Raw genomic sequence first — 27,764 nt, 5'->3', positions numbered from 1 at the left:
AAACCGTTTGTAGATGTAACAAGACAAAATGTGAAACAGTTAAATTGTGATGAATACTCATGGAAGGAGCTGCGCCAGAGGATAACAGTACTGCTAAATCACACTCAGATTTTCCTCCATCAATTCCTGTAAAACGTGAAATAACTTTGTTAGTTTTTAGCTTTTATCACTACATCAGTAGTGTTTGTTAAACAAAATTATCCATCTGAAACTAGACAATTATCAGCCGTAGCATACAGCTCGTATTGAACAAAAGCAACACAGAAACAATAACTCCAGAGCTGAGGATTGTGTTATTTATTTTGCCCTTTTTAAACATGCGGTTCGCAGTTGGAGCAGATCTTTTAGACGTCTGTTCCAGTCGTTTCTGTTTATCTCTGCTGACTTCAACTGTTTACAGATGGATGACGAGGCCTCGCTGTTGCCACGAAAACTTCAAGCAGCTCTGGAGCAAGCGCTTGAGCAAAGGAATGAGATCATCAACCAGGACTCTGACAGTGAGTCAGATGAAGGTGAGTAAGTGACAGGTCATCATCTAACAGGCAGATGTTCTCCTGGTTAATTGGAGCAACAGGCTGGTCTGTACTCAGTTTGACTGTCTGGGAAACTCGCTGGGAGATGACATTGTTTCTTCAGTCTTTCTCATGCGGTTTGTCATAGAGGCTTGACATAGAGATGGGATTTTGAAGGTAGTGGAGGTGAAGTGTGTAGGATGAGCTGCCAAGTTAGGATTATGTCACACATTGATGATGAAACTCGTATTGAGTTCTCTAGTTTTGACAAAGTCCCAAGCTACACACACATTTCTTCCTTCATAAATTGTTAAAACTTTGAAGCCTGAGATCTCCTGGCTTGTGTTTTACTCTACAGGTATATAGTTATTCTTAGTAATCAATTCTGGATTTATTACAAGCTCGGTTCAACAATTGTTGGAGATTTCTCAATAATCCAAGTGTCTCGGTTGATTACAGGTACACAGCTGCTACTGAATATTTTAAAGTAATCGTTTCTCTTGAAATCTCCATGTTTCCCTCAACCAGATTTGTTTTTATTTATGTGATATCAACCAAAATTTCCTTTTCACGCCTACATGCAGTTTTTTAAAAGCACAATCTTTAAAGAGAAACCTATAACAGAGTATTTAGACCAACTATTTAACACTGATGTACAATTTCTATAACTTGTGTCAAATTAAATCAACACTTGAAGTACACTCTGTCTGAATTAGTAAATACTGCTAAAGCAAAATGGGGAAAGCAATACTGATGAATCTGCTTTGTCAGAGCATCACATTGCCGACCGCTACGTTGGTGTTTTAATGTCCTACAGAAAAGTTAAAAAACCTGTCGCAGTGAAGGTATCATAACTGTTTCGCAACTTTACAAGCTTCGGGATGCCTTTCTGCAAGGTTACGTAACATCTGCTGCATGTCAGTCACAGTCAGTTGACTTTTCTCTGCAGTTCAAAGACGCTTGCTCCCATTTAGGCAGACAACGAAGTTTCATTGGTCAATTAACTATTAAGGGTTGCTAGGGACTGAGATCTTTAGCTCTAAAAAAACAGATTTTTTAAAATTCAGAGTCTACTCAGACTATCCAGTTGCTTTAGATCTTCCCTTTTCACTCATCTCCTGGGTTCAAGCAGAATACTTACCATGCTTCTTTGTGTTTTCCTGATATATGTAGAATATAACTCATTGAACAGCCTGGTGTCAGAGGCCTTCATCCGCTTCTTCCTGGAGACGATGGGACATTACTCCCTGTTTATCACTCAGAACGAACGTGGCGAGCGTGTTTTCCAAAGAGAGGCTTTTCGCAAGTCTGTGGCGTCCAAGAGCATCCGTCGCTTCCTGGGAGTCTTCATGGAGTCGCAGATGTTTGCTGGGTTCATTCAGGACCGGGAGCTGAGGAAAACACGGGCTAAAGGTGGGTTGCTGTCAAGTTCATGGAGCTGAGCACTTTTTTTCTGATTTCCTCTCTTGAACTTCCAGCAGTCCCTGGACTGCAGTAAGGATTGTACTGATACTGCCCTCTTGTGGAGGAATGTTTTTACCTACACATCTCTCGCTTCACTGAATTCTTCCTGGCAAACAAAGAGGTTGTAGCTTCCTGGAAGGTGTTGATGAGCCGTAACTTTTTTTTTTTTGTTTGAATTTCTGCTGTTAAAATGCCAGGTCTGTTTGAGCAGCGAGTGGATCAGTATCTGGAAGAGCTACCAGACACAGAGCAGAGTGGAGTCAACAAGTTCCTCAAAGGCCTTGGTGAGTTTTGCTTCAGACGTTCTGGACAAGACAAGTCTCAGATTTCAGGAGCCTGAAAGAAGCAACCTATATGAGAAAAATATGTTAAAATTCACCAGAGAACACATTGACTTACCTAGAGAGAAGTAGCACAAGAATTTATGGACTAATGAAAGCACGGTGGTTCTCTTTCGGTCAAGATATCATAGACAGTTTGTCGAACAATTCCCAAATGCTGAATTCAACCCACAGCACACTACAAAGCATGGCGGATGAGCCACCATATGTCAATGTTTCTCAATGGAATCAGGCCTAGGTGATGTATACCTGCGATCATATATGAGTATAATTTCATAAAAATATGTGATGAGGTCAAATGTCTTTGTGGTTATGAATAAATGCTCTTAAAATTGGTGTTTCAACAAGATTGTGACCACACACACCAGTAAGCAAGCATGCGGTTTCTGAAGACAAACTAAGAAATGTATAATTGGGGAAAAAAATATTCAGAGAGTTTTGTTTCTTTGAACAACATAATATTTTTCCTCATTTCCTATTGATAACAAATGTGATGTTTGTCTTCATGTTTTGATTTGGAATATAATGTCAGGTGTTCCCAAGGCATCTGCATTGGGGGTGTAGCAATATGTAATAATACCAAAAATATCTATTAAGAGGACATGTGCGTACTAAACCTTTTTGTTCAGTACACCCATGTACCTAATAAATACAGCGTCTTTTTATAATAGAACAAATGCAGAGTTAATTTGTGGAACAAAGGGCGCAAAGCAATGTTCGGTTGGGCAACTTTAAGAAGTGACACCAAACAGAGAGGATTCCCAGTGATCACTAAGCTCTGCTGTTAGTTATAAAAACAACTCCAAAGTGATTTAAATGTGTTTTATTCTCAAATATGGACAGAGTTACATTCATAAAAGGTTTCAACTATAACATTGAATGTTTTCAAATAGTTGCATTGCTGTAAAATCTGCTGTATCTGTTTGTTGTTGCTTACTTATATGCTTCATGTAAATTGTAACCCAATTTTACTTTCCACTTTTTGAAGCTTTAGAAGATAACATCAAAATAATTTCAGAAGTTGAAAAAAGCGATTTGTTTACTACTGAATGAAGGATTTTTTTTTTCTTAATATAAGCGTACTGAAAACCTGCCCGACTTTAAAACCTGAATACCTACAGAACTGTCATTTTGTGTGATGCTCCACCACTAATCTGCATGTATGGAAATGAAACCTGTTAAAAACTTAAGCTTTACTCACTTTTTAAACTTGCTGCTATCATTTGAACATATCTGATTTTTTCTTAGATTCTGCTCTACATGCTGTTAGTCGTTTCTTTTGTTAAAAATAAACTTTTGCTTAGTTTGTTTTTCTTACAAACATTTTTTGCATCTCTGAACTTCCTAAATCTATATTATTAGTGGAGAGTTTCAGTTTAGATCTCCGAAACTATGTTAGTTTTGAAAATGCATTTTAATTAGTTTTACCCTTTTTTCCCCTCCCAGGAAATAAAATGAAGTTTCTCCACAAAAAGAACTGAAGACCTGCACGTCTCTGCTTCAAGATGATTCTCAGACATTTTGTACCTTTTTTTAATTTTTATTAAAAAAGTAAATATATGTACATAATATTTCACTGTAAGCTGTGATACACTTCAGTGTATGTTTATAGTTCCTATATGAGACAGCGATAGCAGGACGGTACACAGCGACTGAGTCGTAGAGTAACCACTGAGATCCGGGTGTGCATGTGAGGAGCGTTATCAGAGTGAGTGTGTGTTACTTGATACGGATGTAGATGTACAGTTCATGTGTTCTAACGCGTCATCGTTTTTGCATCATTTGTCCTCTGTTTAAGGAGTGTATTCGAAAACTGTACATGCATCAAGATAATGAAGACAAATTATTTTAACAGTCTTGTGCATCTTGTTATTAAATATAGTCATCTAAGTGTTTTAAATATATGAATGTGTCTTGAGCATTTCTTTGCTTGTCTATCTCACAAATTTTCATAATAACATAAGGGGCATCTCAATGACATGCATTGTTTAAAGGTTCGCATTAGGAGGAGCTCGCAGGATCCCAAAAGGCGCCACAGTCGAGCACCAGCCACCACATGCAGCCGCTAACCTAATTACGTCTCTGCACATCACTCCGGCTGCTGTCACTGCCGTGCTGTTATTAGTTCCCCCAGTGGCGCAACTACACATTATTCAGGTGGATGCGAAAACATAGATCGGCGCCCCCCCTCCCCCCGACCGAGGGAAGGAAGGAGCGACGCTCACTCAGCCCCCCCCCCCCCCCCCCCCCCCCCCCCCCCCCCCCCCGCCCCCAGGCGACGATACGTGAAGGGTAAAACTCGCTACATTTACCTCGTTATGTGCGCGAGGTGAAGGAGCGTAAGGCGCGCAAAAGTGTACGGGAAAACATCATCGGCGCGCCGCCCCATCCAGACGGGGTTTTGGCGCCCCCTCTGGTGCTGCGCCCCTATGCGTTGCATACCCTGCATACCCACTTTTTGCGCCTCTGAGTTCCCCTCACTGAGAGGCTGTCTGTGGGTGCCAGGTGCCATGTTACTGCCCCTCTGTCTGTGTCCTTTACCAGTAAGGAGCAATCTGATGTTTTGAATTAGGCTCCAGAACCACAAAAGCCACTTGAAGGAGTGTGTGAAGAAAAAAGGTAAAAGCACACAACATTACGAGGTATTTCTTTTTTCTTTTTTTCTCAGAAAGTCCTTGAATTTATGTGAAGTGCTAGTTTAGTTCAGCTAGTTTTAGTTTGTATGCATTTCATGTGTAAATAAGAGGAAGGTAAGACTTGAAACACAATTTAAATGAACAAATTCAAGTTTTCTGGGGGGGTGGAGGGGCTGCACAGTGGTGCAGTTGGTAGAGCTGTTGCCTTGCAGCAAGAAGGTTCTGGGTTTGAATCCCAGCCCCAGACTTTCTGCATGGAGTTTGCATGTTGTCCCTGTGCATGCGTGGGTTTTCTCCGGGTACTCCGGTTTCATAATACCGGAGTACCCGGTACCCGGAGGAAACCGGGTACTCCAGTTTCCTCCAAAAACATGACTGTCAGGTTAATTGGCCTCTCCAAATTGCCCCTAGGTGCGAGTGTGTGTGTGCATGGTTGTGTGTCTCTGTGTTTCCCTGCGACAGACTGGCGCCTCTCGCCCTGAACGTTAGCTAGAGATAGGCACCAGCAACCCTCTCGGCCCCACCAAGGGACAAGGGTGTAAAGAAAATGGATGGGTGGATGGATGTTTTCTGGGTTTTCCTGTCATATATGGCATTACAAACCAACCATTCATGGATATCAAAATGTTATTCTTTTACAAAATTAAAATACAAAACAGGATAAAGTGAACAGTAAAAATAAAATGTCTCAAACTTACCTACTTAAATGCAGTTTTTTTTGTTTCATTAACATTTTGTCTCCTGCAGCTAATATGTGATGAAATATCCTTATGTTGAATTATCTTTCTGCAAGTTATTGCAGTACTAATATCATTCTGGGAAAGGGATATAGAAAATTTATAAAGCATATTAAGCTGTCACCTCCTTAATATAAAAGATTGAATGTACAGAAAATGTTTAAAAGGTTATTCTAAGTGGTTGATTTTACTTAATTTCCTTTTTGTTTGAAAAATCTTGGCATTTGTCAGATGGAAAAAATATAACCTAATTCATAAGTTGAAAAGTTCAATTATATTTTTTATATTATTATATAGATCAGCCATTACCCCACCGCTGTCGTGCCGTTATAACGAAAGCGACCATAAAAAGCCATGTAAAGTTTTCACAGAGAAACAAAGTCTTGTTGCCAGGTGCCACGGCACACTTTCAGCTTTGAGAAACGTCAGAAGTATTGCAACGAGAAAATCTCACGATTAACTGCGAGACTTTGAATCTCCAAAATTTTGTCCGGACCAAAGAGCGACATCCGATCAAAGGGGGATGGCCACCCGGAGATGCTCGGGTCAAGGTAAAAAACTAAACCCCTGATTTGTCCCGACTTTTAGGCTGCTGCACAATAAATAGGACGATCGTCGGGCTGACGGGAGGCTGAGTTTTGTCGGCGGGCAGTCTCGTTTGTTCTGGACCGAAAACATCACTCTGACAGCCTCAGACGCGCAGATTCACTCCTGTTTAGGCTGGGAGGATGTTTTACAGGCGCACAAGTGCAAATGAGCGTTGACGGAGACGGCGCTGTTTATGCACGGAGTTTTTTTTTTTTTGTTTTGTTTTGCGGACTGAGCCGCCGTGTTCTGGATGGCACCACGATGCCATGATAGGGGCGTAATCTCCTGCGCACTTTCTAAAAAATAATATCACGCTCAGTGATGCGCTGGAGGTGAGGCTGCTGATGCAGAGGCAGGCTGAGGATGCGGGGGTAGACACACTGCATGCGATCTGCATGCCTGTCAGGCTTCTTGTTTTTAATCGAAGGCGCTCTAATAAAGTGCTGTCAGGGTGACACATCCATGAGGAGACGGAACAGGTTGCCAAATGTGTATTATGACAGGAACATGACTGGAAATCCCAAATTCCCAAAGCTTTGCGGAGTGAATAACATCTCACAGAACTACAACGATGTATTCATTTTTCTTGTCTCAACATAAAACATGCACACAAATTGGAGGGATGCTATAAAATGCCTTTTTGGCTGTTTTTTTGGCGTCTCTACTAATCCAAAGATCTCCTTAAATAGCTTTGCATGAAAAGTCATTTTCATCATGCTTGGATGCATTTTTTTCTGTTTAAAACGAATCCAGATGCCAATGTGATGATAAAGCAACCTTGATCATGGAACAAGATGGGGTACAAAGAAGAGTCTATTTTTATATCCCAAATGTACAGAGTTTCTATGTTTAATCTTTTTATGAGGCATGAAAGGTTTAATATTAACATCCTGACCAGTGTTTGTTTATTATTTTTATTTCCAAATTTATATAAAGATCATCCTCAGATTCTCTTCAGCGCTACAGTGACATCAACATTGAATCCCCCTAAGAACACTTAAATTAGCTCCAGTATTTTTTATTTTATTTTTTGCATTGTGTTATGAAGGTGTGCAAATGGAAATAAGAGCATGATCTCAGTTTATTCACAGCTGAGTGACAGCCCGCAGCAACAGGTGGGGCTGGGTTAGCTTGGTACAAGAGAAAACTGAACTATCTTGCTTATTATTAGACCAACTTTTAGCTGCAACCATGATTTTTTTTTTAAACAGGACTGGTGTGGTCTGAAGGTACGGAAAACTCACTGAGGGCAATGGATGGATCATGAATTTTAGAGAGTCACTGATCAGACATTTCCGTTTGATTTCCACTGAGTTTTTGTTGAAATCTGATTTATTTAGTCTGATTTTGACCAATTTAGATTTTTACTAGTGCTTCTGTCTAAGGACTGTATCAGCTAAAGAATGCCATTAATGCATGAAAGAATATGTCCCTAATCTTTATCTGACTTATAGTATTTGTGTATAAATACATCAGAGTACATATTGTTTGTTGATGATCTTATAGAAAGAAAAACTGGCAGGAATTATACTTAAAACAAATTTAATGAAAAGTGAAGAGAATTTTTTTTTTAAAATCCGCTTATGGATATAATCCATTTCTGATTTCTAGCTGATTGATTCGTCCATCTCTGCTGGATGTAACATTTGGTTGTCAGACTTAAAAACTTTTTTCTTTCCTAGCTAAAGGTCACCTTAGTCGCGTCCTTGCCTGTAGCGATGGATGTGCACTCAGCTGCAAAAAAAGCTTCAGTCGCAACATTCATTAAGCCTCATTTTAATCCTTTATGATAATAATAATATAACTTAACGATGCTTTTTCATAACCCAGAGGTATTTTTCCTGGCCTGGTGAAAACTAAACACTGTAATATTTCTGAAGCATTTCATTGTCAGTTCTCCTTTTGTTTTCTAACAACCCAATTCTAAGAACTTGTCAATACTATTTTATAAGAAACTGATGCTTCCTCTTTTTCTGCAAATGTCTTTGCCTGCTACAAAGCAAATTAGTTGAGGAAAAAAATATTAAGGCTGTGCTGACGGTTCCGTCTTAATATCTTAATGCTATTTCCTGTGCGACCTTATCACCTCTGTGCTAATAGATGTTACAAAGAAGTAGCTTGCAAGGGACAGATTGCTTCTCTGCTTTCTATTATTGTGCCGTCTCTTGAGATGATGTGCATATATCTGGTGCCAGCTTAGCAGATCGCAAAGCGCAGGGCAGGTTTCAGTGTGAACGATAAATGCTGTGAAGGTGCCGAGAAGGAGCTTGCCTGGGTTAAACACAATACAGAGCTGCAACACACTAATTGTGCTTAAAATTGGGTCTTTTGGTGCACTGTGGGGAATGGGATTTCTCCAAGCTCCCCACTGAAACATTCAAGGATAAGAACGTTGTCAGATTTGTAGGTCAGGCTGCTGAGGGTTGTCATTAGGCAGACCTGCTCTTGAGGTCCGCGTGGCTATATTTGATGTTAGTTGTTGAGTTTTAATTGTTCTCACCCTTACAGCCTGCTTCCCTTTTTGAACTGTCACATCATCAAATTGCATTCAGAGTAGGGTGTTATAAATATCCCCGTTTTGAATCTGCATTTCACTCTTGAGTCAACACAAACTTTTTTTTCTCCCCTTAAAGCATGTTCAGTTTATTCAACGTGCAGGGTGATGCTAAATCTTAATAGATTTTTACAATGTTGGAGGGAGCTGCATGAGTGTATCCTAGTCCCAGCTGGGGCTTATCCAGGCTTGACCCGGTTTCGGTGTTCTGCATCGGTGTGTAGTTCCTCTGGGACATGTCCCCTCCTCATCACGATGAAGGTGGGAGAAGGCCACTGCTCCCCCACGCTGACCCGGCTCAGCTCGGGGCTAACGTCACCTCCTGGAAGAACCTGCACCCTGTTACAAATTCTCCCCTCTGCCTCATTGTAGGTCACTTGGTCTTTCTCCTTCCTCCATTTTGGAAATGGCTTCCGGGTATATTATGTCCTACAAAAAAATAATTATGTTATCTCCCTAATTCCCAATTATTATGCACAGGCTTATTTAAGAAAAAGGATTAGGTTTCCCCCCCTGTCTTTTTCGGCATCAGCAGCAGCAGCAACAGAACTGAAAGAATCTGAACGTGACACTCGTCTGCTCCTCTGCAGAAAGGGGTCCTACACTTGGATGAACCGGGGGAGGAGAGAGCGCTGCGAGGCTGTCATGTAAGCTGTCTCCTCTGGGGGCCTCCTCTCGGTTCGCGGCTGCTTCCTGCCTCAGGTAGAAGCCTCAGTGGCAGCAGTGTTTCTGCTGCTGGTAGCTTCAGGGCTGCTCTCTCTCTTCTCTCTGCTCCCTCCAGCTGAGCAGGCAAAACATCCTCTGCTTCAAGCACGAAAATGGAGAAGGTAAGAGACGTCTCTCTGGCATTGATTCCTTTAAATATTGAACTTTTTGTTCTTTTCTGACACGGCAGAAGCTTGTTTTAGTTTGTGCAGCAGTTTCTGAATTTGCACTTGGGGGGTTGGGGGGGGGTTCTGTGTAAAGCTGAGGCATTGACTGGGTTTTTCTTTGCTCTTTTCTCACCTCACAAGTCGCTGCAGATGTTAGGAAAACTCCTGACATCTGTTTGGTTGAGATTAGATGCAGTTCAAATGCCGATTTTCATTTCTAAGCTGCAGCTTTTGACTGTTTCCAAAGGGAAATATCATTTCTGAAATAAAGGACACTTGAGATTAAAACGAGTTTTGAATATTTTAAAGGTGAGACACTTGAAATCCATTCTTTATTTTAGTATCTAACATCTGTAAAAGGTGTTACGTTTAAAATTGAATCAGTGTAATAATATTCTTGCGCAGGTTTAGTTTTTTTTAAATGCAAAATCAAATCAAATCGTTGAAGTTCAATTTAACGGTCAGCAGCACAGACATATTTTCTCATATTGCTGCCATGTGCTCTCATCACCCAGTTTATAAATGTGTTAGACCTGGTAGATTCTTTTTTTCCCTTTCTTTCAGATCTGCTCAGAGTGCACAGAGCCAACACTTGCACAGAGTCTCTGTACGCTGTGCAACAAGTGGCTGTGCTACCAGTGTACCGATGTGCACCAGCACCAAAGAGCCTCCTCCCAGTATGCTGATTCGTTCCAGCAGCAGCAAAGGCCCAGTGCCGCACAGTGCCCTGACTTGCACCAGAGAAACTCCAGCACACTGCCTCCTACTGGACAAGGTGGATACTTGGTTGCTGTGCCCCTACATTTGCTGTTATTGTGCTCTGTTTGGTGTGTTTAATGTTTCAGCCTGAGCCTTTTACACTGAATAATGTATGACGATGCCGACGGTTGCAGATCGTTCCTGGAGATCCGTGCGCTTTGTTGTACCTATCTTTAACGCGTGGCCCAGATTCTGGGGGACTGGGATGATTTCATCTTTGCTAATTTTAGTGTCTCGCTATTTAAAGCCCGTCAAGTGTGCCCCCAGTGTGCCGCTTCGGTGCCAGCTTCATTTGCAGGTCGACATCTAATCATAACGAGCACGTCCTCTCGGCTTCTTAATTGTGACGAGAGAGTGTTTCTCTTTGGTTTGTGTATTTGTGAGAAAAGCCGTGTGAATGTGCTGACAGACAGGATGTGGTCAGTCAGATCAGGCTGATGCACCCGAGGTGATGCTCAGCTCTCTGCCACAGAGATCTGTGATGATCTGCAGGCTCAGGGGAGCAGGAGGAGGGTGGAGCGTGGGGGGAGGGAGGGGAGGGATGGATGGATGGATGAGGTGAGCTGGCCAGCAGAGAGCAGCAGGACTTTGTTTTTACTGCCTTTGAGTTATTGTTAGGCACATGTCCTGTGGGACAAACGTTTATTCACTGGCTTGTTTACACGTGTGTCAGACGTATTCTGGCATATTTCATATTTGATGGAACTTCAAAGGCCCTGCGCCGACACTTTGTTTATTTACCTCCTCTCTCGCTCAACACAAGACCTAGTTTAACCTCAACTTCCTTTAGCTTCAACCTATTTACCACATCTGTATTATTGTTTCTGTATCATAGTGCAGATGCAGCTTTAAGATAACAAGCAGTTTCAACTTGATACAGATTAAGTTGATAGCTACTTCAGGGCCCAGCTGTAGCACCATGTATCAGTTTCTTATATTGTCCATGTCGTTTTTAGACAAATGTGCTATTTAATATGAACAAAGTGCAACACATGGCATAATCTATTGTCTTTCTAGCCCAAAGGAAATAATCTCAGTCTTTTTCTGCAGAAGCACTACCTGACCACAACATTTTTTTTTCCATGTATTTTCAAATGTTGACTTTATTAATTTAAAAAAATCAATCCAAATCAACTTGCTTCTGTGTCTTATATGTAAATACTCCCATTGATAATTCATGAATTTTGCTTTAGTTTAGCTATCCACAATTGAGCCTGATTAATGCCTAACTTAAAAAAAAATAGGAATCATATTAATAAAACCTGTTTGACAGGGTAAAGTGCACAAGTGGGCAAGTGAGAGTCATTATTCTCAAATGAGAAAACATAGAACAGTCAGAAACATTCCCACCAGGACAAAATTACCCAAATGGGTGCAACCATGAATTCTGCTCTGCAGTAAAATATGAAGGAGTATCTCTGACCATCAGTTTCTGACCATCAAGCTCAAACATTGTTGGGTTACACAGCAGGAAAAATTATCCGAAGAACACCAGGAAGTCCAGCTCTGAATAGCACAAAACAAAATGTTTCTGAGAGGCCCAGTCAAAGTCTGAACTTTCAAGGTGAAGCCGTACATGCTCAGAAATGTTCAATCTGACGCCGTTAAAGCAATTATGCAAAAAAGAGCATTCCTCCAGAGCAATGTTACGGAGACATTATCAGCTATCTTAAACACTTGATGGCAGTTGTTGCAACAGAGGCTAAAAGAACCAGCTGTAGATTTAGAGAGCAATTAATTTTCCTGATAGGGCCAAGTTCATTTGAATTGCCTTTTTTTTTTTTTTACATTTATCAGTAAAACAATAATTAGAAATCAGTTTTCTGCATTTACATAGATTGACTATGATAAAGTATTTTTGATGACTGAAACAGGGGTGTCTACGGTAGCCTGCAGGGAGTTTGAGGAATGATTTTGTGTGGCAAATGCCCTCGGTTAAATCCTGCCAGCAGAGGTGTGTGATGTAGATAATTTCAGGCTTTACCGTGTAATCTTGCTGTTTTGTAAGCAGTAGTTTAAAGAACAGATTAGCTGCCCACAACAAAACAGGCAGTTATAGGGGTCCCAATCTGCTGTTACTTTGAGAAATGCGTTTTTGCAACTTGGTGTTTGTCTTACAAATGTAATAGCAGCTTATGGGATTCAGGAAATTATGAAAAGATATTGGAACTAAAAAGACATAATGAAATAAATATAAAAACTTAGGCAGAGTATTCATTTTGACTGAGTTAAAGTTGGGGATTGGAATAAACGCTCTGTTAGTTATTATGGGATGAATAATGTTCAGTCTGGACCTGCATTCCTGCATGATGTCTGAATGAGCAAAAGTAAAACAGCATCTGGAAAGAAGTCTATAGAGAATAACTGTGTGCATAAACCACCCAGCATGGGCAGACATGCTGAGCCAAAAGGACAGCTTGATGGCAGAGGTTAGTATCAGCTTTTATTGTGGTTGTGTGCAAGAATAATGTTTTAGTTTAAGTTAAGAGTTTATTAGTAGCTAACGGCTAACAATGCACCAATGATCTGAAACAATTTCCTCTTCATATCACCAGCACCAGTAAAAAGGGCAAACTGGAAACAGGAAAAGATAATGAAGCTGTTGCCACCTACATTTTAAACCAAATGATTTGATGTTTGATTCGTCGTTTTTAATCTGTAAAACTGTCTCGGTTTCACTTCCATCTGCAGCAAGAACCAAAACATATGCAAGGCTTGTTGCTCTTTGTGCCAGACACTCAGTTTTATCTATTTAGTTGGACATCGCTATAGATTTTTTTTTTTTACAAAATGTGATGCTTTTATTTTCTCTCTAATTGTGATAATCAGAGACTGAAACCCACGTTGTCGCGTTTCTGACAGTTTATCTAGCAGAGAATCTAAAAGAAAATGTATAAATTCTTGCTTCCTACAATGATTCAGGTGATGCCTCTGCAGGCCTTCAGCTTCTGTTGACTATCAGCCAGGACTGTATTGATGAGGATGGTGTTGTGCTTTTGACATCGTCATCAATAAGTCAGCTTCTGTCTCCATTCTGAGGTGTTTTCTTGCTGCCAGAGCTTCTGGCAGCAGGAAAGCCTCAAACAGCTTAATTCATCAGCCTATTCCCCGTCCTATGATCATAAAGGGATTTTTCTAAGAAAAATATGACATTTTCTGGATCTTAATATAACCTCAGACGAATTTAGTGTTAACCTCTGCACACTTATGCCTTTTTCAAGTCAACACCACTTTGACACAATGAATATTTTTCTCATTCTAATGAATTTCTAAGCAGGTTTTACAACGATGCAGCGTGCTGAGCTGCTCTGTCTCTAGCTGTGCTGTGCTTGTTGACCGTTTCTGACTCTGATGCGTCGTCCCTGTCCCCTCCCTCTCCGTGCATTTCAGGCCCCGGCTCGTATCCTTGCTCCCTCCTCATGTGCCACACTCACCGACAGGAGCCCTTGGAACTTTTTTGTGAGTCATGTGACCTTTTGTGCTGCAGCAGCTGTCACCTGTCCTCCCACAAAAACCACAGGTTAGTCCTCAACCATGTAGCACAAGGGCACTGCAGAGAGAGAGAGGGGAGGGGGACGCTAAGGGGGCTAACCACAGGTTAAACACTTCCTCTGAGCTGAAGCGCTCGTTAACTGCCCTGTCATTTTTATCTCAGTGTATCTGCATACGCTACCCTTGGCGTTCGGACGCTCATTAGCTATTCATACCTGTTTGTTTTCTGTGACATTAAAGTGCATTTGCTATCTCCAAGGTCACATGCATAATAAGCCGTCCTCGGGGAAAATGCATGAAATTCTGGTTTTATTTTGGCCCCACTGAGGAATAAATTAGAGCACCTTCTGTGTGCTGTGTGCATGTGATTAGGGTGGTGCAGATTGGCAAGGCCCTGCAGGATCAGCAGTGGCTGTTCGAAAACCTGATGGTGCAAGTGGAAGAGAGGCGGTCTTCAGTGGAAAACAGTGCAAAACAAATAGAAGACAGGTTAGTTTCAACCCACACGGCTTTAATTAGCAGACAATCAAAGGGCATGAATATTGCTGTAATAACAAATGAAATATTTCTTGAAATGTTAATATTTTTTTTTGGGTGCATTTTAAAAGTAATGAAACCCCTATTCCCGTCTCTGTCTGTGCAGACTGCATGGAGTGAAGATCGCACACAGGAAGGCAGAGAACCAGATTAAAATGGCAAAGATGATTATGATGAACGAGCTTAACAAACGAGCCAACCTATTAATAGAGCAACTGGAGGTAATTACTTTCTCTTTCTTTCCCTCTTATCGTTCAGATAGCTGTGAGTGTTCATGCAGTGAATCCATAGCAGCCTTGATTTAATCAGCCCCCCAAAACAGATCCAACAGGAGCCCATTAGAACCCGCCGGTGTTCCCAAAACCGACGTCTCGGGCCGCTAAAAGCAAAAGCATCTGTTGATTACAGACCACGCTGCCGGCACAACAAAGCTGTCTTCCAGTAAATACTCATAACTTTGCCCCTGTTTCCTTTTATTTTGTTTGCGCAGAAGATTTCGGAGGAGTTCCAGCAGCGTCTGGAGGACCAGCTGCAGGGGGCAATAGAGATCTGCGGCCAGCTGGACCACATTCAGAAGTTCATCACCTGGGCCACAACCCATCACTGCAGAGGCCCCGTGCTCTTCAGCAGGGCTCTGGTGAGACAATAAGCAGATGTCCAGAGTCCCACTGTAACACCCCCCCCCCCCCCCCCCCCCCCCCCCCACACACACACACACACACACATGTGGAATATTAAAGTGTGCAAACAAAACAGAAGAAACTCCTCTGCCACATCTTTATGCCTGTGGCAGTAATGGCAGATCACCCTGTGGGAACATTTGTAGTTCACAGTGTCCTTTGGGTGTACGAAAGAGTCTGCGTGACATTAAGCGGAAGGAAAGTTGACTAAGTTCAGCTCGAGTCCAGAACCTCCAAATAGCATGTGTTAGCTGGAGCAACAAGTCTGAAGGACTCAGATGTTACCATTATTCTGGCATGTCTAAAAATAGACCAGATGCTGTATATTCACATTGAAAATATCACAATATTAACAATAAATAAGTTGGGCTTGTCCACAGGGTTTCCTGCCTCTTATTCAGTGACTTCTTGAGATATACACCAGCTCCCCCCTACAAGATTAAGCGGGTGTAAACAATGGATGGGTGGAATAAATAAAGAAGTTCGCTGACTCATCAATGCGTGTGATGAATCTATGCATGCATGAGTTCCACTTTTGAACTAAATTACTAAAATAAATAAACTTTTAATCATCTTCAGAGAAGCATGTGTATGTTTGGATGTTTTTATAGCAATCATGTTTGTCCTTCAGATTTCTCTCCAGATGCAGCAGCTGCTGGAGTCGTCTCTCCACACAGACTCCTGGAGTCCTGTCAAGATCAAGTTTAACTGGGATGCCAGTTACTGGACAAAGCAGATTTCCTCTTTCGGTAAACCCTGCTGTATAAAGGCGGTGAAGAATCTGTACTAAAATGTTAAAGCTTTTCAAGAAAGATGGAATTTAATATAGAGATAACCTGTTTTTTTTTTTTTTTTTTAGGTCAGCTAATTGTCGATGGGGGGAATTGTGCTTATCCTTCGGGATTGGCCTGTTCCAGTATTTTGAGGCCCCAACCCGTCGCCTGCTTGGCTCTGCCCGCCATGTTTCACAGAGGCCGAGAGCCAGGCTGCGGCTACCAAACCTGCTGCGAGCCTCAGATATGTTGCCTGCATGGCATGCCCCCTCAGCAGGAGCTGGCCACTCTGGACAAAAGCCAGGTGGAGAGCACTCTGTTTAACTCCAGCTGTGCTCAGCCTGCTCACTTCTCTGCTTCACTGCACCAGAGTCAGCAGCTCCAGAGGTTTTGGGAGACGGAGAGCTCCCTTCAGTGCCCTCCTCCTACATCTCCTCTCCCAGCACCCATCCAGCTCGGCTGCAGCCAAGGATCTGCAGCCCAAGATGCTCAGCCTTTAACATACGCCTCCTGTCACCAACGTCAGAGGGAAATCGCTCCAGAGAGCCAGACTCACCTCAATGCGGACCGTGGCGGTCTGGGTCAGTGTAAGGCGAAGTTGTCTACAAGCCCGGCTCTGCAGCAAGAGGTCAGCCACAATGTGAGGGACAAAGATGAGGAGAGATGTAGAGGGGAGACCCGTGGACAGTCGGCAGAAGATGAAAGCAGAGAGCTGGATGAGGATCTGGAGGCAGGCAGAAGGGAGCAGAGTCTGGTCCAGCTTCAGGCGTGTTTAGCTGCTGACCAGCAGAGGACCAGACTCAGAATGCATAGAAATGGCAAGGTGAGAGAATTTATTGTATTAGACAAGAATTTACAATAATACAGATACATGCACTTGCTTTACAGTGTATGAACTACACAGCAGCTAAAGCAAATTAAGAGTGAAGTGACTATAAGGGTTAGCACAGTTGTTTAAATGTAACTATTTGGAGTCAGAAAGTTACACAAAGGTGATTAGTTACCACAAGCATCATTGCAATTAAAAAGTGCAGAATTATTGTGAAAACACGTACACAGTTTTCAAACTTATTTTTTATTATGTATCAAAATCCTTCCACTTCACAGTTTTGCAGTACTTTGTGTTGATCTGTGACATACAGTCCAAAAATAATAAGGGGATATTTTTGGTTGTCTTACAAATGAGGAAATGTTCAAGAGATTAGGGGATTTTTTCAAAGCACCATGACAACCAGCAAGTCAGCTTTTTCATAGCCCAATAAATAGGTAAGGGGGAAATGAACTCATCCAGTGTTGCATCTTACAGCACCACTAGCAACATTTCAGACCAGTAACTGTAAAATCGGTTCCAAAAGTTTTAGTTTTAACTGACTGTGCAGTTTCAACTTAACTCAATAAATCTAAATGTATTGTAATTACTCAAGCAGCACCAAAAACATATTTCTTTAATTAGAATGTGCAAAAAAACTAAAGCTTCCTGAAAACAATTATTTTTTTATTTTATTTTTTTTTTCTGCTTGAATCTACTTATAAAAACACTGTTATTTATAACACCACACTGTCAGGCAGAATGCAGTGGTCATGAAAACGAACAAACTCACTCATGCTGCTTTGTCCAGAATCTCAATACTGTTTAACTGGAAAGTACAGGAAAGGAATGACAATAATTTATATACTGAACCAACACTATCTTAAAGTAAAGCAGCTAATAACAATCTGTAAAGCATCATGGGAACAGAGACAGTGGAGTAGAGAGTGGCAGGAAATGGTAGTTGAGATGATCTCTGGAAAACTGCATCCAAACTGGAACTGGGATTTTGACAATGAAAATAGAAAATAATGAGTTTACGTTGAATTAATTAGGTTTAAAATATTTTTCAAATTATAAATGTACATTACAAAAAATAACAAACCCAGTGGAAATGTGCTGCTCTGAAACAGTTAAAACACATTTTAAAGTTGGCACATTCTTGATGACCTGACTTCATAGATGAAGCTTTGAGGTCTACTTTTTTTTTATCTTAAACACATTGAAACCAATTTTTGTGACAAAGCAAACATTTGTTTCAAGAAATGAAACTTGTCCACTTTCTGCCACTGGTGGTGCAATGCATTCTGGGATACCTTGCTGGCCAACCCATACTGTCACACAATGTACCCTTTCACTCACTTCAAATTAACCAAATCAATTTTTAAAATGTTTTTTCCTCAAGGGGCTCTCAACTTGTTTAAATTGAGTGCTAATTATAAGTACTTGAAAAAGTAATTTAAAGCTATTTAATTTGTTCAGTCCATTAAATTCAATATTTTAGTTTCACAATAGGTCTGAAGTCAAGTCATATCCACTCATCTTTTTTTTTTTTAAATTAAATTTAAATTCAATCTTACATTTTAAAGCCCACAGGTTCAATACGTCCTAAAATATTTACCTATTTTTGGTTGGAAATGACTTCATAACGTTATGAGGTAAAGGTGTATACTTTCAAGTTTGTGAAGATATCAAAGCAAAGTGAGTGGCGGGACTTTTTTGTGTGTTTGTGCACGTCTGTCTTCTCATTTTTGTTTCACACGTGGTTCTGCTATAGGCGACACAAGCTCAAAATAAATCCATTTGGGCTCGGTCTCAGATCACAACATGGTAAGCCACACAAAGCCGTTTAGACGCACTTTTCGAAAGTCACCACTGATCGGTCAAGTCGAGCCCATTTCCTGTAAGAGCAGAGTTGTTCAGACAACCAAAGAAACAATAAAGCACAATAAAGAAAGCATTGCTATCAATAGTTAAAGGCAGCAAGAGAATTTGTTACATACTGAAAAAAGTTTAGATGAAGTTGCGATGAATATGAGGCAGCTTTCAGCTTCAGATATGAGTAGTTTATGACCAAAGCTCTCACTTTAAACCAGAGGACTGACTTGTGAAAGTTGACAGCTTGCCTATTAACAGATGGCACACCATAAAGCTACTCTTGCTTTTCATGAAGAAATGATGAGAAAACAAAGAGCCGCTCTGACAATTAAAATAACGCATTCCTAAAATTGCAGTAGTGCACTCATCGCTGTCAAGCTCACGCTTAATGCCAGAAGTGTTAGCAGCCGCATAATCACCTCTCTCTCTGAGATAGATGGTTATGAGCACAAAGACACGTGTTATTTTTACGTTTTTCGACTCACTGCGTCTGAAAATGATATAAAACCACTTGGGCTCACTCATTTATGTACTTAACCTATCAGTAATGAGCCACTGTGGGAATAGTGGGAGCTGCCAGTTTGATTTTAGCCCTGGTTTGTACAAAGATGAATTCCTGCTTCCCCAGCTTCCAAAGAGAGGGATTAGAGTCTTTTTTTTCCTCCACTGTCTAAATCCTGCATCCTGCACCCAGGGGGTGGAGATCAGGTAAGTGTTTTAATCGCATGATACTTGGGAGCATGTGCTCAGTTTAAGTCTGGCCTGAATATGTATGATGGTGTACTAAAAAAAAAGGATAAAAAAAGCTGGTGCTAAACGATCCGCCGGCTTTCCTCCTCGCACTTTCCGAGACACAGCTGAGGGGTTTAAGGAAAATCTGTGCATTTGTTAAACTGAAATGTAAGACAGAGGGGTAATAAGTGCTCAGCAGGTCTAGTTTAATCAAAGAGCAGCACTAAACCTGCTGCTGAATTTGCATTTGATAATTGGTGTGGCAGCCAAACCTTTCATTCCCTGTATTAATACACTAATTCATGCAGCGTGTTTGTAAAGACCGAGTTTTTTTTTTGCCCCCTCCCCCCCACCAAATAGATTCTCAGCTGTGTTTTATTAATTTGTGTACAACACACATCCCACTCCTTTTCCTTTCAGCTGCTAATGATGTGAACAGGTGCATCTCTGTTTTTGATGTAACTTGAAATTCTATTCTCTCACTGTTTCCAGCAGAGGTCCACGTCCCTGGAGGTGTCCGCCAGAGCCCACGAGCGTGCATCTGATGTGCAGAGCAGCAGGCTGAGCCCCAGCTTGGTGTGTACGACGAGGAAGCGTCGCTCCCGGAGCATCCCGACAGAGCTGGTGGCCCCGCCCTCCAGCCCTTACGCTGAAAGGCCTGCTGCAGGATGCATAAACAGCCAGGAGGCAGGAGCTGCGAAGAAGGTGACCCCTGCATGAGGATCTTTCAGTGTCTGCTTTAACTTTTGCAGAGAAGCAAAAGTTTCCTTCACAATTACTGAGCAATGCATGAATCATTGATATAGAGCAAGCTTCGTTTCCCACCATCACACCTCAATGTGTATAGACTAGTATGTATATTCAATCAAGGAATCACTCTTCCCTTTTTAATATAATAGGCAACAGATAGTATAACAGCAAAGATGCACAACACAAGAAGTGACTGCATGACAAATGTGCAGAGAGCCTGCTTATCTTTCTGTGGAAGACCTATTCGGCCTGAGATTATGAAACTCAGTTCTGTGGCCTGGTGAGTGGTGTGAACTCCAGTCCACACTAACCTAAAGTTAGTGAGAAAGATGAGAGAATTGTTAAACAGAGAGTCTCAATTCCTGTTTCTTAAGACAGCAAAAAAAAAAAAAAATCGTATTTGATTTTTATTCAGTCAAAACCGCACACAGAAAGTGCATAAGATCGTTTAGATTGTTTAGCTACAAATGACCTCTACTGAAAGAAGGATGAATTTGACAAAGACAATTACAACTTTATGGGTGTCCACATGAGGTTTATAACTCTAATAATGTAAGCAATTATTTAAAAATGGTGTACAACATTGATCAGTAGGAAAGAACTTAGTTGTTATTCATTTATTAAGGTTTGAGTTTATATTTTGAGGGAAGGTGAGAGTTGAAGTGTGAGAGGTGAACTTTAGATCGATTTCTATTTTTGTTGCTTCTAAAACAAGTAACTTCTGGAAAGATGTTGAAGCTACTGTTGAAGTTCATATTTATATGTTGCAAAGAAGGTACTTTTGTGGCATTTTTTTTTTTTTTTTACTCTTTTTAAAAATATTCTACTGTAGTGTACATATTTTTCACACTTTCTTTTGTTTACTTATAAGGTATGGCCAGATTTTTCCAGTGATTTAGTTTTATTCTGAGTCAGATCAAGCATCACATCACTCCACTTGGCTAAGCAATAGCACTGTACAAGATTAATTTTAGCTTTGAATCAAAACTGTATCAAGAAGAAATAAATGATCTGCTGACATCAACTCATCTCACGGCTACAGACTGCTGCAAACAAACTGCTGATGCTTCGTTCTTGTTTCGCTTCTCCTGCTAAAACATGTTTCATCTTGCATACATGCTGAAAGCATGGCCTATTATGAGTCTGAGCAAACAGGATATGTAAAGCTGTCTGCAATACAGGAGCAAACGTGGGACCTCTGGTCACATTTCTGGTTGTTATTCTGTTTTTGCAGCATCTGCGATTTTGACTTGAGTTAAAATGTTTGCCTCTGAATGAAGCTGGTACTGAGTGTACTAAAATGGTGAGAGCACAATAAACGACTCGGCTTAGACTGCAGAGCATGTCGTCTGCTGGAGGCAGCAACGTATTGTAGGAAGCTCTTGGTTGACAGCTGTGGTGTATGTGTCGTGTTTGAAACATTTTACTTAATGAGTGTACCGTAACTTGGTCGCATCTACGTTTAGGAATCAAAACTTAACTAAGTTTTATTGGCTTAAAAATGACAAAAAAAAAACAAAAAAAACTTAGATGTTATCATTGACTGGGTCCTGAACTTTAACTACCACATAAAGTATATAAATAAGTATGTCTACTGTCACCTTCAAAACATTGCCAGATTAAAGGGGTTCTTATTAAAGCAGAATACAGAAAAAACTGCAGCTGCAACTCATCCAGAATGATGCTTCTAGTTTTCCATCAGGAAAACGTATCATATCACCCCAGTCCTTAAATGACTGCATGAGATGCTGCTTTAATTCTTAGTTTCCCTGGAAAACACTGTGAATTATTTTATGTATAGTGTATCAATCCAGATGACTTAGAATCTATTGTGATTTACTTACATTTAGAAAGCAGGTTTTCAGTCGGAGAAGCTTGTAACTCAGTGTGAGAACCTCCTTGTTTCGTTTTCAGTATGACATGATAGAGCTAAAACAACGGAGAGCTTCCGATGGAGGACTTTGTGTCGTCAACGAAACCGACTCAATCCAATCCAAAGGATTGTCTCCTTCACCTCCCTATAAGACAGAACCAGGTGCTGAATTCACTTCTGTTACTTTCATGAAGCTTAAACGAATTATTTATTTTGTCAAAACTGAATGCCTGCTTGCCGTCTACTCTCTTCAGATCACCCAACTGCTTTTGTGTATGAAGAGGTTGAATACAGAGCCAAGGAGAAGCACAGACTACCACGAAACAGCATCACCAAGTGAGTAGTGTCTTCCTTCAAAAATGACTTCAGATTTCCAGCACCATTTCATGGCAACAAAGTTTTGCTTTTTTTTTTTTAATCATCCATCCTCTGTTTCCCTGTGTAGTAATGGAGAAGCTCTGAAAGACTCGGGGAGATCCAGGGTTCCAGTGGTTTGCTTAGAGCGTCTCAAAATCCTCGTGTCTCAGCTGCCCCCACACGGACGAAGACAAAGTGACCCTTTGCCTGCCAGTGAGACAGAGAAGAGCGAAGGCCTCGCCCAGCACAGCACATGGCACACAGTAATGCAACACGTACGACAAACTTCTTCTCATCCCAAACAGACGGCTACAAATGAATATTTTTCAAATCACATCAAAATAAAACCTCCAATCACAAATGTTTGCATGACTTTTGTGATATTCGCAGCACAAAGAGTGAGGTTTCACATTGAATGCTAAAAAATAAAAAAAAAAGTTCACTTACTTTTTGTCTAGGGGGCGATGATTTGTTTTTTTGTTTATGGCAATGATTTGAATCTAAAGAACAATGTGCAACTTAAAAATTAAATCGGAGAAGTAAAATGTATTGATGTCAATCTGCGTCTGAACAATTTAGCGCTTTGACTTTTGGAGTTTGTTAATGCGTTCATATTAACCTCACAAGTAATGAACACAAGTCTAAGTATGACTGAAGGTAATCCAGTCATGTCCATTGGTATTTGCACCACAGATTGAGAGATTGCAGTTACTTAAGAATGATCCCAATACCAATAATTTACCAAACTAACCTATTGATATATGTGTTATTGTTAGACTCAAGTTCTAGATTAGATTAAAAACAGATATTTCCAGTTTTGAACCAAATTAGGTTTTGTTGTTTTTCATGGTTTTCAAGCTGTTTTTGCAAACAAAGCCAAACAGCTTCTGGTAACTGCTGCTCTGTCGTTGTAGTAATTGCTTTATTCATGCTTTACTTGTTCAGGTGTTATACAATCTAAGCAAGTAAAAGGACTGCTCAAGCTTTAAATATCTGGAATAAAGTATGTATATGTATTGGCAACAATGTATAAGTGAGCTTTGAAAAATTCTAAAAAAGCCTTTCTTTTTTAACAACAGGGGACAGCCAGGGGGTCTGACCCCAGAAGGACCACCCGCTCACTCACAGAGCGATCCACTCGCAGCCCGTCTGTCGCCTACGCTGACACCTGTGACTTTAGCAGGAGACTCAGCTTCCACACAGCATCCACACAGATTCCTACTGACTCCAAATACGTGCCAGAAAGTTACTTTGCACCCGATTTGGACACAGACTCTGATCCCAGGTCAGTTTCGGAGGAAGTCACCTGTTATCCGACTGACCCAGGTCCACTGCTACACTCTGATGGGTCGCTGGATTCCAATCCAAATGCAGTATCGTCTTCCGAGGCTGAGTTTGAACTTGCTACTGCGAGTCAGTCAACAGGTTCAGGTGAGGTGAGACAGAATGTGGATTCAGAACCGAGCCTTGATTACGAGGTGGAGCCAGACACGGATGCAGGAGCGGGATCAGAGGACGGTCAGGGGTTGGATGCTGATACAGAATCGGGGGATCCCGAAACCGAGTCTGACACCCAGCCTGAATATGATCCCAGTTTCCAGACTGAAACCGACTCCGACGCTGTATCCGGTCAGCCTCCAGACTTTCAGGGCTCCGGGGAGTCCGATCTCGACTTGGAGTCTGAACCCGAACCGACAACTGACGACCCCCAGCCGCTGCGCTCTGACCTGGAGGAGGAGCCGCAGATGGGCCCTGGTCCGAGGCAGCTTTTGATCGCAAATCATGGGGCTCAGAGGGACGAAGAGGACATTCACACAGAGCAGGACGTGGATGAGATGGAGAGTGAGGACTTCTGCGCAGTCTGCCTGATTGGAGGGGAGCTGCTGTGCTGTGACCGATGTCCAAAGGTCTTCCACTTATCATGCCATGTGCCGCCTCTTCTGAGCTTCCCCACGTAAGCTGCTTCTGTGTACACTCAACAATTCTCAAGTCCTCTTTCATTTTTTTATTTTGTAGCAGACCTGAGGTAATATTAACCTGTGCTTTACTGTGTTCAGAGGAGACTGGGTGTGCAGCATCTGCAGAGATGTTTTACAGCCCGAAGTTGAATATGACTGTGAGAATGAGAGATCATCTGCAGCGAACACTGCGCTCGGACTCTCTGCTTGCGATCAGAGAGTATGATTTTCTCCCAGCTACACGATTCAGATCAATAATTCACAGTTTCTGTCTTGTTTATAGATTTTTTTCTCTTTTAATGTCTAACATATTTCATGTTTTGTTTGCCTGCAGAAATGTGAGCGACTGGCTCTTCTGATTCTCAGCAACATCTTGAGTGCTCCTTTCCACGAGCCCGTCAGTCCACTTGTAAGTGATCATCATGTTCCTACAAACCCAGTTACAATGAAGTACATGTTATTCGTCTTTCATCATAGTTGTAGGCACACGGATATGCCTTCAGGAGGTTACATCGGGGCTCCGGATGCCCAAACACGCTTTGATTCCAGCTGTTTTTGATTCTTGGAGGTTCCCCCCCCCCTCATGGATTTCTTTTTTACAAAAACAAAACAGAGCCAGGAACATTAAATGGAGCTGTGCTAGTTTTTCTTTCTTTTTATTCTTACCAACCCCCTTCTTCCTGTGCTAAATATTAGGAGGGATGATTTGCTTTACATTTTGGCAAGTATGTTTCAATAGACTGAAGCAGATTTTTAACACAATACATACCTCAGATCTCAATGCAAGTCAAGAAGTTGTTTCGTTTTTTGGGTTTACATCAGAGGTGCTCAAATGTTTTGTCACGTGGGCCGACTTTGTCAAGTTGGAAGTATGAGCGTCATTAAAGTCTGATTTTTTATTAACAAGTACCAAACAAAAAAGTAAATTCATTGTAATTTTTTTTCCCTTTTCCTTAAAATGAACTAAAAATGCAACGATTTCATAAAATGGACAAACTGATTGTTTAATGGCTGTCAATTCTATTGATCAGAAAAAAAAAAAAGGTTTTGCATTTCCTAAATTTCCTGAACTGTGCCTAAATAAAAACAATATTTTGTGTTGCACCTATAATTTTTTTTTTTTTTTCATTTCAAGAAAATTCTAATTTGTTTGTAAAAACATTTTGTCCATCTGCAATAATCACCTGCGATGGTGGGGCAAAGTTGCGTCATTCTTTTAATGCATTTCGGGAGCCGAACAAAATTAAATGGCTCCAGCGCTGCACTTTGGCAGCCCCGGTTCACAACGATTGAGTATGAAGTTCATAACACTGCTTTATCTTCCAGGCACGTCATTACTACCAGATCATCAAGAGGCCAATGGATCTGTCTGTGATCAGAGCCAAGCTCAGTAAAGGGAATCCCAGGCATTACAGCTGCCCGGACCAGTTCGTTGCTGATGTCTGTCTCATGTTCCGCAACTGTGCAAAATTTAATTATGTGAGTTAAACATATTTTAAACCATATTAAACTGATCTGAGTCTCATATAAAAGTGCTAACTAAAGTTGGCATGATTATAAAAGGCCTTTTTTTTCCTTTTTTTTTACTCTGACCACAGCCTGACTCGGAGGTGGCCCAAGCAGGCCACAGCCTTGAGCTGTTCTTCATGTCGAAGCTGAAAGAAGTTTTCCCAGACAGAGATTTCCCGATGGCTGAGCTCGATTCTGACAGCGACGAGTACGACGAGACCTGCAGGGCCGCTAATGGCAGCTTCCTCTGGCCAGAGAGAAGGGAGCAGTGTCACAGGAAGAGGAAGAGGAGGCAGTCGCTCAAGTCGAGGAGGCATCACTTCTAACTGCATGGTGATCAGAAAGAAAACTGTGCTCACAAAAATGTTTTTCGTTTTTTTTTGTAATTTGTCCATTTTTAAGTGACAGCCTGTGGAGTGACAAGAGAGATCTTATTTGATGACCAATGTTGTGGTTTGTTGTAAATTGTCAGTGCTACCATCTGATGGCAGCTGAACATATCTTCTTTAGTTATTCTTCCTGCAGGCAGCTAATCAAAGAAGCTGAATGTGTAAAAATTGTTTTGTTGGCAGGGTGTACGCAGCCGAGTGTACGGAGTTCCTCTTGTAGTCATAAACATGTTCTACGTATTACTTACTGTAAGAGCTTCTTTATCGTATCACCACATAACCCACTGATGCACTGCATTGCTTATTGCTTTATTTACATGTAGATATATAATCGGTGCACGCTTTCTGCCCTAAGCTGTATTGTACAAACGGGACGTTGTAGCTGGATGTTTTTGAAACCTTGTAATACGTGGACTTTTTTTTAAGTGACATGGTCCTCAGTATAAAAGAAATGTTAAAATGTTAATGCTAGCAAATTCTGTAATGTTTTTACTCATATATGGTCTACATATTATAAATGTTTGCCTGCATAGAAACACTTTTGCTGTCGCTTCCAGTTACAAAAAGAACTTTTGCTTCTTCTTGACATAACCTGAGTTTTAGTTTGTCACTCAAAAACATAAAAAAAATGTTTCTCATTTTATCTTTTTGATCAGAAAGAAATAAAGGGTGAAAGAGTAAGAAATATATGTTCTGTTAAAGCTACACGGATAAGAATAGTGACATAGGATTTTATGTGTTAAACTATAAAAATGAGTTTAATTTTAAATCATTAAGAGGTGAGACAGGATCCATCCATGTACCACAAAAACATGTGAACCTTTCCTATTTAAATAACTCAGGCTGAATAAAAAAAGACATTATTCATAGTTCTAAAACGCCAGTATTATTTGTACAACAAATTCTGTTTAAAGCGTGTAAATTTATAACTCCTCAGATCATTCCCTGTTTACAAATACTTCACGGTACTGCAGCTCAAACTAGACATGGCCCGTTTTTCTTTTTATAGATGTCATAGGAAAATGTATTAAAAATAGTATTTCTTTTTGTTTTGATGAAGATGGACAAACTTTACTGAAAATCTATGTTTGAATTTTCTTTTTCATTTTTTTAACTGTAAAAGCTTCACATGAACAGATACACAATATACGAGCTTGTTGAAATATAAACCCATTACAAGTGTCATCATTTCTACAATAAATGGGATATTTGAAAACTTGTTTTTAAGACTCTTGCCAGTGTTGGGTAACTTCAAATAAAACATTTTTATTTTCTTTGTGGGGCAACACTATGAAGAGCCACAAAACAACATAGTTTGCTATCAAATAAGTTTGCAAATGTCTACCTTCTTTATTCTCTTGTTTTTCCCAAAAAATATTTTAAGCATTTGAGAGATTAGATTTGTATGATGCAATGCTCCCATTAGACTGTGAGTTAACTCACAAGACTGTCAGAGATTAAACCTCAGCAGCAACTGACTTCAGGATTTGTACCTGGTAGAATATTTAGAAAGTAAATTAAAGCATAAAGAAACATCCACTGTTATTGTCAACTCTGGTAAAGAC

The 27,764-nt window shown here is 40.8% G+C and overlaps 2 protein-coding genes across 4 annotated transcripts in view; both read left to right on the top strand.

Moving 5' to 3' along the window:
• dennd2b (DENN domain containing 2B) overlaps positions 1-4,221 on the top strand; it is a 57,938-nt gene extending 53,717 nt beyond the window's left edge. For both annotated transcript variants that reach the window (XM_008405249.3, XM_008405248.3), the window contains exons 17-20: positions 401-512; positions 1,686-1,925; positions 2,174-2,260; positions 3,764-4,221. In XM_008405249.3, the coding sequence (XP_008403471.1) occupies positions 401-512; positions 1,686-1,925; positions 2,174-2,260; positions 3,764-3,798 (474 nt within the window). In that variant the 3' untranslated portion in view covers positions 3,799-4,221. The remainder of the gene's footprint in view (positions 1-400; positions 513-1,685; positions 1,926-2,173; positions 2,261-3,763) is intronic.
• A 1,911-nt stretch (positions 4,222-6,132) lies between these two features.
• trim66 (tripartite motif containing 66) lies at positions 6,133-27,419 on the top strand. 2 transcript variants are annotated; one of them, XM_008405251.3, is made up of 18 exons: positions 6,133-6,241; positions 9,423-9,659; positions 10,269-10,479; positions 13,854-13,983; positions 14,328-14,444; positions 14,599-14,713; positions 14,983-15,129; positions 15,804-15,921; positions 16,032-16,768; positions 19,859-20,068; positions 22,028-22,148; positions 22,241-22,322; positions 22,432-22,618; positions 23,423-24,297; positions 24,401-24,521; positions 24,636-24,710; positions 25,628-25,780; positions 25,900-27,419. In XM_008405251.3, the coding sequence occupies exons 2-18, from the start codon at positions 9,651-9,653 to the stop codon at positions 26,134-26,136; spliced, it is 3,645 nt and encodes a 1,214-aa protein (XP_008403473.2). In that variant the 5' UTR covers positions 6,133-6,241; positions 9,423-9,650; the 3' UTR covers positions 26,137-27,419. The 2 variants fall into 2 exon arrangements, with proteins under 2 accessions (XP_008403473.2, XP_008403472.2); XM_008405250.3 differs by having other exon boundaries at positions 19,856-20,068.
• The last annotated feature ends 345 nt before the right edge of the window (positions 27,420-27,764 follow it).

The sequence above is a fragment of the Poecilia reticulata genome, chromosome 3 (genome assembly GCF_904066995.2).
Source record: "Poecilia reticulata chromosome 3, P_reticulata-male-v2, whole genome shotgun sequence".
NCBI lineage: Eukaryota > Metazoa > Chordata > Actinopteri > Cyprinodontiformes > Poeciliidae > Poecilia > Poecilia reticulata.
This window is presented reverse-complemented; position numbering and strand designations above follow the sequence as displayed.

What these genes read in the sequence shown, in the direction of transcription:
- trim66 (XM_008405250.3), top strand. An exon ending in TATTAATAGAGCAACTGGAG is followed by an intron (nt 14,714 to 14,982) that starts GTAATTACTTTC and finishes TTGTTTGCGCAG; the next exon opens with AAGATTTCGGAGGAGTTCCA. An exon ending in CCACGAAACAGCATCACCAA is followed by an intron (nt 22,323 to 22,431) that starts GTGAGTAGTGTC and finishes TTCCCTGTGTAG; the next exon opens with TAATGGAGAAGCTCTGAAAG.